General features: G+C 32.6%; 1 protein-coding gene across 2 annotated transcripts in view; it reads left to right on the top strand.

The window, feature by feature from the left end:
* The window catches only part of LRRC7 (leucine rich repeat containing 7), a 446,889-nt gene that overhangs the window by 173,335 nt on the left and 258,679 nt on the right, over nucleotides 1-14,875 (top strand). For both annotated transcript variants that reach the window (XM_047871231.1, XM_047871230.1), the window contains exon 6: nucleotides 3,972-4,028. In XM_047871231.1, coding sequence (XP_047727187.1) covers nucleotides 3,972-4,028 — 57 coding nt within the window. The remainder of the gene's footprint in view (nucleotides 1-3,971; nucleotides 4,029-14,875) is intronic.

The following is a 14,875-nucleotide window of genomic DNA, read 5'->3' as shown; positions in this document are numbered from 1 at the left end:
ATTTTTGCTTTTAATTCCCTTGCCTTTGGGGATGTGTCAAGTAAGAAATTGCTACGGCTGAGGTCAGAGAGGTCTTTTCCTGCTTTCTCCTCTAAGGTTTTGATGGTTTCCTGTCTCACATTTAGGTCCTTTATCCATTTTGAGTTTATTTTTGTGAATGGTGTAAGAAAATGGTCTAGTTTCAATCTTCTGCATGTTACTGTCCAGTTCTCCCAGAACCATTTGTTAAAGAGACTGTCTTTTTTCCATTGGATATTCTTTCCTGCTTTGTCAAAGATTAGTTGGCCATACTTTTGTGGGTCTAGTTCTGGGGTTTCTATTCTATTCCATTGGTCTATGTGTCTGTTTTGGTGCCAATACCATGCTGTCTTGATGATTACAGCTTTGTAGTAGAGGCTAAAGTCTGGGATTGTGATGCCTCCTGCTTTGGTCTTCTTCTTCAAAATTCCTTTGGCTATTCGGGGCCTTTTGTGGTTCCATATGAATTTTAGGATTGCTTGTTCTAGCTTCGAGAAGCATGCTGGTGCAATTTTGATTGGGATTGCATTGCATGTGTAGATAGCTTTGGGTAGTATTGACATTTTGACAATATTTATTCTTCCAACCCATGAGCACAGAATGTTTTTCCATTTCTTTATATCTTCTTCAATTTCCTTCATAAGCTTTCTATAGTTTTCAGCATACAGATCTTTTACATCTTTGGTTAGATTTATTCCTAGGTATTCTATGCTTCTTGGTGCAATTGTGAATGGGATCAGTTTCTTTATTTGTCTTTCTGTTGCTTCATTATTAGTGTATAAGAATGCAACTTATTTCTGTACATTGATTTTGTATCCTGCAACTTTGCTGAATTCATGTATCAGTTCTAGCAGACTTTTGGTGGAGTCTATCAGATTTTCCATGTATAACATCATGTCATCTGCAAAAAGTGAAAGCTTGACTTCATCTTTGCCAATTTTGATGCCTTTGATTTCCTTTTGTTGTCTGATTGCTGATTCTAGCACTTCCAACACTATGTTAAACAACAGCGGTGAGAGTGGACATCCCTGTCGTGTTCCTGATCTCAGGGGGAAAGCTCTCAGTTTTTCCCCATTGAGGATGATATTAGCTGTGGGCTTTTCATAAATGGCTTTTATGATGTTTAAGTATGTTCCTTCTATCCCGACTTTCTCGAGGGTTTTTATTAGGAAAGGATGATGAATTTCAGACCAGTGTGTTTTAAAAGATTTGAAAATATTTGCTACTACTGCCTTTGTAATTTATTTCTAGAAATGTATGACATCCACATCAGATACCACACTGAGAGTTATGGGCAAGGATATTTGTCATTATTTACAATATGAAAGAAGTGAAGGCACACATCTGTCTAGGAGATTAATTGAATATATTATGACACATCTGTATGACAATACTATGTCAATTGATAATCTGGTTTAGGGAAATAGTTCTTTTAATTCCTATGATAAGTTATATTTAGGAGTATATTATAATAAAATATATAAACTATATTTAACTAATTTCAACATAAATTATGAGTGAGCTAAAAGACTGGTTCCTTGGAAGTGAAATTATGGATAATTTTAATTTTCATATTTTTCAATGTTTTCCAAGTGTTCAACAATGAGCTATTTTTTATATATGAAAGATGTATCTTAAAACTTAAGATATTTTTCATTTATTATCAACTGCATTTTTCTAAGTGATCACTTTTGACATTAATCAAATAATAAATTGAGTATAACTCAACACCTATCTGTTGGTGTTAAGAACTCAGTAGAGAGGCACTTGGGTGGCTCAGTCAGTTAAGCCTCTGACTCTTGATTTCAGCTCAGGTCATGATCTCACAATTAGTGGGTTCGAGCCCCTTGTTAAACTCTGTGCTGACAGTGCACAGCCTGCTTGGGATTCTCTGTCTTCCCCTCTCTCTGTCCCTCCCCCTGTGTGTGTGTGTGTGTGTGTGTGTGTGTGTGTGTATGTGTGTGTGTGTGTCTTTCTCTCAAAAAGTAAATAAATAAACATTAAAAAAAAGAACTGTTGGAGTGACTCAGTGGCTCAGTCTGTTGAGCATCTGACTTCGGCTCAGGTCACTATCTCACAGTTTGGTGGGTTTGAGCCCTGCATTGAGCTCTGTGCTGATAGCTCAGAGCCTGGAGCCTGCTTTGGATTCTGTGTCTCCCTCTCTCTGCCCCTCCCCACTCACACTCTGTCCCTCAAAAATGAATAAATGTTAAAAAAAATTTTTTTAAAGAACTGTTATTTAAGTCCCTTAACATGTAATAGCCTCATTTTATATACAGAGAGCAAATCAACATTTCCCAAATTCCATTACTTTTGTGGATCATGATATCATACACCTATGAACACAATATAGTTGGACAGTTTTTAAAATTCACAGATCTTCAAAAGAGCATTTACCTAGTTTTTAATGAATTGACATTTCAAAATTTGTCCATATAACTATCTCTGTCCTCTGGTACTGACTCCAGCACTATAATTACACTTTTTTTAATTTATCAAATCAGAGAATATTTATCATCCTAGACCATACTTTTATGTGTTAAATTTTTCTCAGTTCTCTTTAGTACTCCTAATGTGAAGGAATAGATTTGGGCCAACAGAAAACATAATACCAAATCCAAAACCACTTAGAATTAGAATTTAATTTTGTGTAAATTGTCTGCCAAAATATGTTCTACTTTATTATTGTAATCTAAACAGTTGTTTAACCCTCAGCTGGATAGCATAACAAAAGAATTACTAACTTTGGAGCGCCTGGGTGGCTCCATTGGTTAAGCGTCCTACTCTTAATTTCAGTTCAGGTCATGATCTCATGGTTAGTGAGTTCGAGCCCCACATCAAGCTCTGTGCTGACAGTGCAAAGCCTGCTTGGGATTCTCTCTCTCCCTCTCTTTCTCTGCCCCTCCCCTGCCCTCTCTCTCTTTCAAAATAGATAAATAAAACTAAAAAAAAAAAAGAATTACAAAATTTCCTTCCAAAGCCTGAGATTTGGTGCCCCTAAAAGGCAAAAGAAGTCACAAAATATCTTCACACTAGTAAAAATATTGAGAAGATTTGAGACATATAAATGTTTAAGAAATCTTACTAGTGATATACCCGTGCTCTGAATAACTGAATCACTTTTTTTCATATAGTGATGAGGAGTTTTAAAATTAAAATTAAATTACAATTTGATAGGAGTCAAAACCCAAAGAAAAGAGAAAGAGACCTAGATGAATATCTAAAAGCCCAGTAAATGTAAGAGACATAGCTCAAATAGTGAAATGTTCCCAAAACACCAAGAATTCAGAGAATCCAATTAATATTTGTTGTAAAGTAGCTTCAACTAAGTACATTTGAAAGCTCTATTGACATTGTTAAACTAGACATTTTAACAATAGTGTGTTTCACACTATAGATCTTAGCAAGTAGGTAAGTATGAAATGTAGGATTCATAGATGAGGAAACTTAAGTTAGGAAGGGTTGATTAATGCACCCAATGTCACAGTGATAGAACATGAAAGAGTCTGGATTTCATCCAGATTTAACCACAAAACTCAAACTTTTAACCACTATACTATGCTATTTGCTATACAAGTTTATTTATAGTCTCTTGAGGGACAGTATTACCATGTTCCAGTGAATACCGCACCTGGTATTAAGTAGATATTTAGTAATCTGTGACATACAATTAAATAACAGTGAATATATTTTTATAAAACATGAAGTTTAGATTACTTGGACCCAGTGGTATCTTTGAATAATCTTTATTTTTAGTAAAATGATATTTGTCATTGTCCAATGTTGATACAACTCTACTTATAACCGATTTGTATAATTCTTTAAAATCTGTAACCATGATGTGTAATGTCCAGACATAGTTGTTTGGATAATACAGTGATGCTTGACTCTATCAGAGGAATAGGATTTTATAGAGAAATATTAAGAAGCAATTTTTTTATTCACTTCTCCAGACTTGTCAAATTGCGAATCTTGGAGTTAAGAGAAAATCATTTGAAAACTCTACCAAAGTAAGTGACTGTGTCTTTTCTAAATTTTGAATTGTGGTTTTTCAGTAATAGGAAAAAAATGACTATTTTTATTTTGGCTATGCATAGCCATTTTGATTGAGTTTATTTTTCTATTTTCTTCTGAGAGCCTAAAACAGTACAGTAAACTATAAAACATTCACATTAAGAATGTATACTGCTTTATAAAACTGTGTGATTGCAAGTCTATGTGGGAAGAGCCATCTAAGGTTCTTCTCATAGCTGAACACACACACTAGGAAGTTATTTCATTGCAATTTATGAAACTGACATTTTTATAGCTCAAAACAATCAAAATGTTCAACCTAATCATTTGCTTAATTCTTCAAGTTAATTTATGGGTGGTGATAGTTTTCAGTTTTTAAATCAAGAATATGCAAAAATATTTCATAAAAATGATTAAAATTTTTCTAAAGATCCTAAAATGGTTTGGCAGAAATTTTATACATTCTTTCAAAAACTTTCTTTCTACTAGTCTATTTAAAATTTGGTTTATATAAAAGCATAGGATATCTTTATGCAAGAACTAATCCCTTAAATTTTACACAGCGTTTAGTTTAATAAAATGCTTCTTTTGTCCTGCCTTGCCATATTTATGTCTAATAGTAGAATTTTGTATTTACAGAAAAAAATATTTTTGAAAGTCAAACATTATTTAAAATGGGTAATTTTTTTGCACAAATAAATCAATATGGCTTGCATATGTTGCTATTAAATTATAGAAAGTACTGTTGTTGGGGTGCCGGAGTGGCTCAGTCAGTTAAGCATCCGACTTCAGCTCAGGTCATGATCTCATGGCTTGTGGGTTCCAGCCCTGCGTCAGGCTCTGCACTGACAGCTCAGACCCTGGAGCCTGTTTCAGATTCTGTGTCTCCCTCTCTCTCTGCCCCTCCCCCACTCATGCTCTGTCTCTCTCTCTCCCCAAAATAAATAAACTTTTAAAAAAATTAAAAAAAAAAGAAAGTCCTGTGTTGCTATTATTACCCTCCTGGGGTCTTAGAGAAAAATATTGAATACAATTATTAGTTTTCCAACATATCAGTCAGACTTTGAGACCTTTCCTCTGCTGGACCAAAACTCAATTTTACTTTTTACTTTTTAAATTCTTTCCCTAAGCTAACTAGACTGAATTTCATTGATATTTTTTAACCTACAAGTACATTTTATATATGACACTATGTATGGAAATTCTGTCAATGCAATATAAAAAGTTTCAATAATGATATGATCCCATTTAAAAATATATATACATAGAAATAAAACATCTATTCATTCCTCCATATGTGGAAGACAAGGAGAAAACATGAAAAGGAGGAAATGTCTCTATAGATGGACACCATATGCAATTTTGAGTAGCTTTTATCTAAGCTAATGTATTATTATACATAGGTCTAATGGAAGCACCATGTCCCAGGTTAGGGGCATAAACAAAGATGGGAATATGGGAATGTGGTTGGGAGTGTTACTTGTTTAGCAATAATGTGCTAATGCAAATTGCCAAAGTTTCCATCCCCAATGTCTCCATCCCTAATGCTATAAATGTCTACATTTAAAATAGAGTGGAAATATGGCTCAGTGGAAACCAAACCATAGTGAAAGAGCAGTTATCCCATTTGTGTAAATGTATACATTTAGGTCAAGGAGAAAATATTAAGTATGTGGATGAAAATCCTTTTTCCAGAAAATCCTTTCTGCTTGCAAATAATGGTGTTGATGTGAAATATAACATAAATCTGACACAGATTGTCAGGGTTTTAAGTATATATTTTTAAATAGACATTTTAAATACAAATTAAAATCTGATGTAGCTCTGTTAACAGTTCAGAGTAATGAGTGATGATGCTCATAATTGGTACAGGGGTATTCTTTAGGCTTTGAGAGTATGGCCCACTATCAAACATAATGAAAATTAGTAGGATAACATGGATTTAACTATGTTTGGCATTAAAAAATCTTGTAAAGATGCGTAGAAATTACACTAAGTCTCCTTGGCAGACCGCTATGCATGTATGTTGTAAAGCTGTTATAGTTTTTACATTTAAAAATCATTTTCAAAGTTATGTCCAGTCTACTGTATTATTTTTTAAGTTATAGACAGAAATCTGAAGATCCAAGGGCATGCATAGAATGTGGTGAGAACTGTAGTTTAGCTTTGGTGTCTATAAAATGAGAATTTCATGAAGTTTTATATTAAATAAAAATAAACTTTTTCACTAAGTATTTTATACAATACCTTCTGAGCACCAATCTAGACCTGTAACTAAGAGATATATGAGAGCTTTCTACTGTCCTTTATTTTGTATTTTCAATGAAAATAAAGGAAAAATGTAATTTTAGGAAAAGCAATTTTAGTTTTAGAACAGTTACTCCAACAAAAGATAGCTCAAGGATACAAATAAGATGCTAAGTCTTTATTGGGTACTCAGTGATTTTCTCTTCTTTTAATTTTGTCTTAAAAATCAATCTGTGCAAAATGTAAAAATGTTTAAGAATTAAAATATAATATATATTAAAATGTGTATCCTTTAAGTAAACTAGAATTTGATACACAAGACGTTTTGATAGATGCAGATTCTAGAACAAATTATTTGTTACTAAATACAAGTTAGTATTATAAACTTTCTTATGATGTTCCTTTATCATCATTCTTCTAGGAATATGAATAAGTGAGAAAAAAATTTAATTCCTCAGATACACATTTGCTTAAAAATCCCTGAAATAGTAGGTCTTGATTACATGTAATAATTGAGGGTGTTGAACATCTGAAAAAAGTAGATAACCAAAAAGAAAACTTTTAAGTTTCATGGTACAATTTTCCTCATAGCAGAAGTATCTTCTTAATTATATGTTTTTGAGGGGAAGTACAACAAAATGAGTTTGCTCTCATTTTGGAGCTTTTGCACCAGCTATTTCTCTATCTAGAACTCTCCCCGCAAAACCTTGCATGGCTACATCTTCTTTCTGAGTCACATCTTTCTTCAGATGTTGTCTCCTCAGAGGCTTTCTCTGATTACATCACACAAGATTGTCCTTTCTTAGCCTCTGTGCCATTTCACTATTCTTTTTGATTTTCTTCATACCATTTATGGTTCTCTGAATTATTTTGACTCTGTTTACTTGGAGATGATCTCCTTAGAAGAACATAAGCTCTGTTAAGAAGACTTTTTTTCTCTCTTTCTACTGCTGTATTTTCAGTGCCTAAAACAGTGTCTGGCAAATAGTTGGCACTTACTAAATAAACAAGAATGTTAATACATTGAGTCACGATTAGAAATATCTGTTCTGTGACCTGGACATTTTGTGTCACCTTATTACTTTTCCCCATTGAAAATTATATGAAATATCAAATATTATAACCAGATGAGTCTCTCAATAGCTGATAGCTGAAGCTTGATTTTTAAACCTACATATAATATAATACATACATGAACACACACACACACACACACATGCACACACATGGTCCCTCAGTGGTTTTAAGTTACATATAATAGCTAAGGCATGACAAGGGAAGTAAATAATTTCAAGTCAAGTTAAGGAAATTAATATCTGACAACTAAAGAAATGCCCAAAATACTATAACTTATTTCTTTGCTTCTGTCATTAAAAGATCATACGTTTAGTCAAGAAATGTGTCAGGATAAAAATGAAAGGATAGAACAGTTTTTTAAAATGAAATTTAGCAGTTGTTTCCATGGAAGTAATGTAGCAGCATATAAATAGTGATAATGGTGAGTTATTTATAAATAAAAATTCCCCATATTTGTGAGAATGCCTAAGGGCCCACACACAACACATGTATAACTATTTATAGATGGTGCCAAAACATTATACCTTATCTGGACATTCTCTAAGAAAAAAAGATCGCTTGAATTATAAATATAAATTAAAACCAGAGCTACATTAATGCATTATTAATGATAGACATTATATTATGAAAGTCAAGAAAGACTGAGGGGTATTTCTGATTGAAGAACACGGAAGAGACATTTTAACTATGAGCAGTGATTCCGAATTGATTCTTTTTCTCTAAAAATATTATTGGTACCTGGTAACACTTGCATGGACTCTGAGAATTAGATGGTTGCGATGTAGCAATGTAAATTTCCTAATTTGGATGGTTGTATTTGATTTGGTTGGAGAATGAATGTTCTTGTGTGTAGGAAATATACACTAAAGTGTGGAATTGATGGGGTACCAGGTTCTCAGTTTACTCTCAAGTAGTTCAGAGCAGTTATTTGTAAGGCACTTTGAAACTTTTTAATTTTATGATTGTTTTAATATAAAGTTTTATTTTAAAAGCTGTTTTAAAGTATAAAATCTTTGAAAAAAAGAAACAGTATCACTGTGGAGAAAATGATCAGCTTCATTTCTGAAATATGTATGTATATAGAATATAAGGGGAGAGTTTCATTTACATACTAAAATAGCTATAAAGATGAATATTTTAGGGATTAAGGTTCTACTTATGTGAAATATTTATCTATATCTATATACATCTATATCTAATCTAGATACATATATGATTTATTATTTTCCTACCTGAATGGTAACAAATACTCTATAATTATCACTCAAATTTTTATTCATTTGCAAATACATGTTTTTAGTTTTCGTGTCAGTTCATTTTTCTTTTTAAATAAGATTGCTTTATAGGCAGACTTACAAAAATATAATGTACTCATCATGTGTTCTCTTTTAAAACCTCTCTTCTTTTATTATCTATTTTACTACCAGTTATAGTCAGAATAATGAAGAAAAAGTCATAAAATAATATGCAATCTGAACTGGACAGGTGTGACTAAGTCATTTTCTATTCTCATTTCAGGATCCTATTAATGAATTATCTCATTTGGCATTACTGTACAAGTTACTTCAATGAAATACATCAATAGGTTCCTTAGTGCTATTGTAACAAAAAAATTCCATTGTCAGGCACAGCTTACAAGAATAGCTTTTTGATGTTTCTATTAACTCTGTTTTTGTGACTATAATACATAATTGGATACAACGTGTTTTTACAATCATATTACCTTATGCTTTTACCAAGATATATCAATTTATAAGGCATAATGTTTTGTTAAACACATTGTACCATCCCATCCATCCTGGGTTATCTTTATTGAAAGCAACAATATGATTGATATGTTAACTAACCAACTAATCATATTAGTGACCTCTGGTTTCAGAGAGTTGCACTTAGAACTAGGTATTTTCTTTACCTCTGCTCATCTGGTCTTATATTTTAAAATAAAATGAAATAAATGATATTTATGGCATCCTGTATTTAAAAGCATGCTATAAATGATAATGCATTATAATAATGTGATTATTAGAGTCCCTTCTAACATATCAAACATATACCTTCCAAAGATTAACCAAAGGAAAAGCTGTGAGCTCTCTTGACTTCTGAACTAATTGTACTTCTTTCCAGCTTTATGTTTTTAACATAAAATTAAGACTTAGAATATTATGGTTAATAAGGTTATGTCAAGTCCAGTCAAGAGATTAGGAGAGGGCACAAAAGCCAAGTAAAACTGTGGAACCAAATCATTTTTTTCAGAGAATTTCAATTAATAGCCACTCTGATCCCTTATGAGTAAATTTTCCAAAAGATGAAAACTGCCTTATATACTAGTGAGGTTGAAAGTGCTATGGCTTCAGTTTCATAAGAGCTTAAGGCTTAATCTCTCACAGAACAATTAGCGTGTATTTAGTTCTATTTCACCTGAGAAGTGCCGTGATGTACTTGAATGAGTCTATACTTTGCTGTTAGACAACCCTAGTTTGGTGTTCAAGCCCTTGCTGCTTGGTTATTGATTTACTTAACTTCTCTGAACTTCAGTGTCATCATTTTTAAAGAATACTCGGTGGTCATTACTTCCATTAAACTGGAAAATACATTTTAGATAAGAGTTGATGAATTGAATCTTGTGATCATCTAAAACTAGAGAAGTATTTAAACAAAAGTTGTTAAATTCTGGCACTTAGAAAACTCGAGTGTATGTTTAAAAATCGCATGAATCATGTTTTTCATTTTATCTCATAAAAATCTCTTTATTAGAAAGGGAATGGTGTTTTTTTTTATTATTTACTTTACAACAAAGTCTTAAAAATAATGTGCAATGCTAATATGCCCTTATTTTTTAAGCGGTGTTGTAATGAGAACTAATATAAATCATTGTCTCCCTTTAATAAAAGTATATAAAAACTTTATCTACTTATCAATTCTTAAAGTCTGGTTTTTTTTTCCATTTTAAGATTGGCAAATCTTTAAAATTGGGTAAATTGAGGAGCTCCTGGATGGCTCAGTCAGTTAAGCATCCTACTGTCAATTTCAGTTCAGGTCATGATCTCACAGTTCATGAGTTCAAGCTCCACATCAGGCTCTGCGCTGGCCATGCAGAGCCTGCTTGGGATTCTCTCTGTCTCTGTCTTTGCCCTTCCCCTGCTCACACACTCTGTCTTTCTCAAAATAAATAAATAAACTTTATAAATGATAAACTGTAGATTGAACTCAAATTTTAAAAGACATGTTAAAAAATAAAAGCTCTCAACAAGCACCATAAGAAACATATCCACCATTTATGACTTCCTGTACTTTTATAAATCCATACCCTGCATATTTGCAAATTCAAGTTATTTAGTGTGAATGATTGCTCTCTTTTATGAATAAATGTAGTCTCTTTACTAAAGATATTTTCTGAACATCATAGACCAAATATTGATCTTGGTCTCAGAGTCTTGGGCCAAAAAAAAATACACAAAGACAGAAAAGACCTAGTTAACAGATCTATTCTTATGTTCTCAGATATTACTTCCATGGTTGTGAATTGCAAATATGTACCTGAATTCCATTTCTATATTCTAATAGCCAGATCTCAAATGGAATATTCACCAGTATCAAAACTGAAATCATCTTTATCTCTCTCTTCCAACCATCACTCCGTAGCAAAACAAAACCAAACCAACCAAAACAAAACAGAAATCCCAGGTTTCTAATTATATATTACCTAATGACAGTACCATCCGCCTATTACAGAAATTAGAAATTTCAATCCTCTTTTCCTGTCCTACTGCCCCCAAATCTCCTGGCCATCAACTTATGTCACATGCAAGCACTCTTCCCTTCCTTCTGTCACTGTCTGACTTGAGGTCCTTAACATGACTTGCCTTAACATCCAGTAACTCCTTCTTCCTCTTCTCTCCCCCCATTGGAATTCATCTTCTGTCATTGTCACAGCTTCCTTACTAAAACACACCATGACACATGTCCATTTAAAAATCTCATGGGGCGCCTGAGTGGCTCAGTTGGTTAAGCCTCCGACTTCAGCTCAGGTCGTGACCTCATGGTTCATGAGTTTGAGCCCCATGTTGGGCTCTGTGCTGACAGCTCAGAGCCTGGAGCCTACTTTGGATTCTGTGTCTCCCTCTCTCTCTGCCCTCCCTGGCTCATCCTCTGTCTCTCTCTCAAAAATAAACATTAAAAAAAATTAGAAGCTCACAATGACTGCTCACAGATCTTAGAAGACAAATCTGTCAAGATCCTTCATAGTTTGGAGTCACCATTTCTAGTACCATTACCTCTCAACATTATATCCCACAGGATCTCTCTGCTACATCTAATATATGATGCACCTTTGTATTTACAAGCATTTCTTGGTAACTTCCCTGTTTCTGTCCTAAAAACAACAAATCATCCCTTAATTTTCCCATTACTTACACTGTGAAATTAACCATAGATTCTGCATTCAGTGTAGTAGCTTAGGAAATCTCCTAGATATTTTTCAAGGCAAAGTTTTCACAGGAATTTTGCTCTAATTATAGTTTGACTCAAAAACCTTATAATAAGCTTCAGCTCCATAGTCCAGCTATCAACTAAGCAATGCCAAGCAGTATGCTTTTCCTTCCCAATTACAAATTTTGTAATGGTACATAGTCTCAGCAACAGTGGGCACGGAAGAGATTTGGGGAATTGATTTTCATTAGGGCCCTTTTACAGTATTCTATAAATGCACTTAACTTCTAGTAAGTGCAGGAAAACTGATCTTCAAGAGATACGTTTTTCTCCAGCATTTAAAAAGTTTTCTCTGCCATCCATCTTTTGATTTTTACTTTTAAAAAGGACTAGTATATGAATAAATAACAAACTATAGTTGGTTCAATAAGACCAATAAAACAGATGAAATGTATCTAATTCTATAGATATTTTTGCTTTCTTTATGTTTCCACTCTCCTTTCTACTCAAATCAGGGTTAATTCAGGTATTTTAATATGCAAAATACATCCTAAAAAAGCTTGATTTTCTGCTGAACAAGAGGAATCTTTCTAAGTTGCTATGTTTTCCAGTTTCTATGACACATAGTGCCATAGCAATTTTAAAAGTAAAAAGTCAATAACTTCATGACATTACTTTCCTTGAATGTATATTTTGTTTTATTATAGTAGTGTGAGATTTTAGGTGTCCTTTCATGGCTTTTAAAAGTTATTATTTCTTCCTTCCCAAATTTCATATTCCATTATGTTTAGTTTTATATTATTTATCCTCAAAAAGATCCCAAACCTATTCCTAACTGCATTGTCTTTCCATCCATTTATTCTTTATATTTAAACTTTATTCAATATGTTAAAAAGACCTATGTTAACATTTAGCATATAATAGCAATCTTTTCTAGATATAAAGTAAACTCTAATTTTATAAGTAAGAATTGAAATAAAATAAATCAGATTGAAATGATATGACTTATCAAGCATTAACTATTCAGATTTATATTTGCTCTAAAAACATGGGATAGAAAATATTATGCTACATGAATTAAAAGATAAGAATAATACATTTTCTACTAAGAAATATTCAGTGGCAATTTAGATAAATGAATTACTTTTGTGTTTTAATTACATTAAAATGCTATGAAGGCTATTGATTCTTCTGATTATATTGAAGCATTTCTAAATTAAACAAATTTCTAAAAGTAAAAAGTTTATTTTGATGAAATGTTTCATGAAATTTCCAGAAGCAAAAGAAAAAGCATTTCTTATGCTAAATAGAATTATAAAGAGTATCTCTTTAATTATTACATCCAACTAAATGGATATACATTTTGAAGTACATACCTAATTTTTATAAAAGAAAGATCTCATACCTGAAGGCACTATTTAAGAGAGAATATATAATTTAAAAACTTTGGTTTTCCATAGCTTGTACAGTAACATGCAAACTACTAAATATACCATTCAAGGCCCTTCACAGTTTGACTCCTACCTTCCCTCCAACCACCTCTCACTGAATTATCTAAATATGACTTATAGGTTTGTGTCTCTGCACATTTACTGATACGTTCTCACTTCATATAATAAACAAGTCAGTTTAAAAATAATTTTAATTATTTAAAGTTATTTAATTAAAAAGTTATTAAAAGTTTAATTAAAAGTTATTTAATTATTTAATGTTACATGTGTCAGACCCAATCCAGGTGCTAGAGGATATGACAATGAGTAATAGAGACAATGAACGGTAGATTCTCTCTTCTTCAATGACTTTCAAGTCTGATGGAGGGAGACAGACAATAAACACAAATAAATAAGAAATTGCTTTAAAGAAAATGGGATGATTATTATAGAAAGTGTTTGGGTTTTTTTGGTTTTTATATTTAATTGGTGGGTTGCTGCTTTTGGAGTTTTTTGTTTGGTTATATTTTGTTTGTTTATGGAGTAGGATGGTCAGGGAGACCTTTGTAAAAAGGTGGCATTTGCATTTAGATTTGAATATTGAAAATGATTTGAAATTCTAGAAGAAAATCAAAAACAACAGCAACAAAAACCATTAGATGTAAAAGCACTTGTGATGGGGGTAAGCCCAGTATCTCAGGAATAAAAAGTCCAGTGTAGCTGGATTTTAGTGAGCATAGAGTGAAGGAGTATGAGATGTGATTAGAGATCAGGTGGGGTAAAATTATGAAGTGCCTTGTAAGCCATGATTGAAAATTAGGATTATATTCTGATTGTAATTGAATGACATTTGAGGATTTGAGCAAAGAAGACATATGATTTGATTGAAGCTTTACAAAGATCAGTATGGCACTTCTACAGAGAAGGGGTTTTATGTGGACAAAATGAAAGAACACTACTTAGGAGATGATTGCAATAGTAATGACAAGAAATGATGATGGCTTTGTCTAGGATTGTATTTTTGTTAATGTTGAGTGGTCAGATTTAGGATCCATTTGGAGGAAGAGCCTTGTGGATGGAAAGAATTCGTGATGACAGCCAAAGATAGGAATCAAATACTTTCTCCAAAATTGGGTTTGACTAGCAAGATGGAAAGTGGCAAAATTTTCTCACATAGAGAAAATTTGAAGAGGAGTAGATGAAAATAATCAGAGATTTGACACTGGCAGTGGAAAGTTTGAGATCCCTATTAGACAGTCAAGTGTACATAACTCATATGCTCAGGAAGATAGAGATAAATTTTTAAGAGTCTTCATTGAATGATGATATTTAGAATTCAGACACTGGTTGAAGTAATCAAGGGAGAGAATATGGAAAAGAGACAAGAACACAGAATTGAACCTGGAACACTTTAACATTTACAGATTAAGTATGGAAGGTGACTCTGTGAAAGAACCAGAGTGAGCAACCAAAGAGTTAAGAAGGAAACCAAATGCGGGAAGTACCACAGAAGTCTAGAAAAAAAGAGGAAGAAAGGATTCAGTTGTATCAATTCCACTTAGAAGTCAAGTAAAATTGCAATAGAAAACTGAGCATTGGCATTAGCAAGAAATAGTTCATTAATAAGAGCTATTTCAGTAATGCATTATGTGCAGCCTCGT

This window comes from Prionailurus viverrinus, chromosome C1 (genome assembly GCF_022837055.1).
Source record: "Prionailurus viverrinus isolate Anna chromosome C1, UM_Priviv_1.0, whole genome shotgun sequence".
Classification (NCBI taxonomy): Eukaryota; Metazoa; Chordata; class Mammalia; order Carnivora; family Felidae; genus Prionailurus; species Prionailurus viverrinus.
Note: the sequence above shows the minus strand (reverse complement) of the source record. Positions and strands in the feature narration are given on the sequence as shown.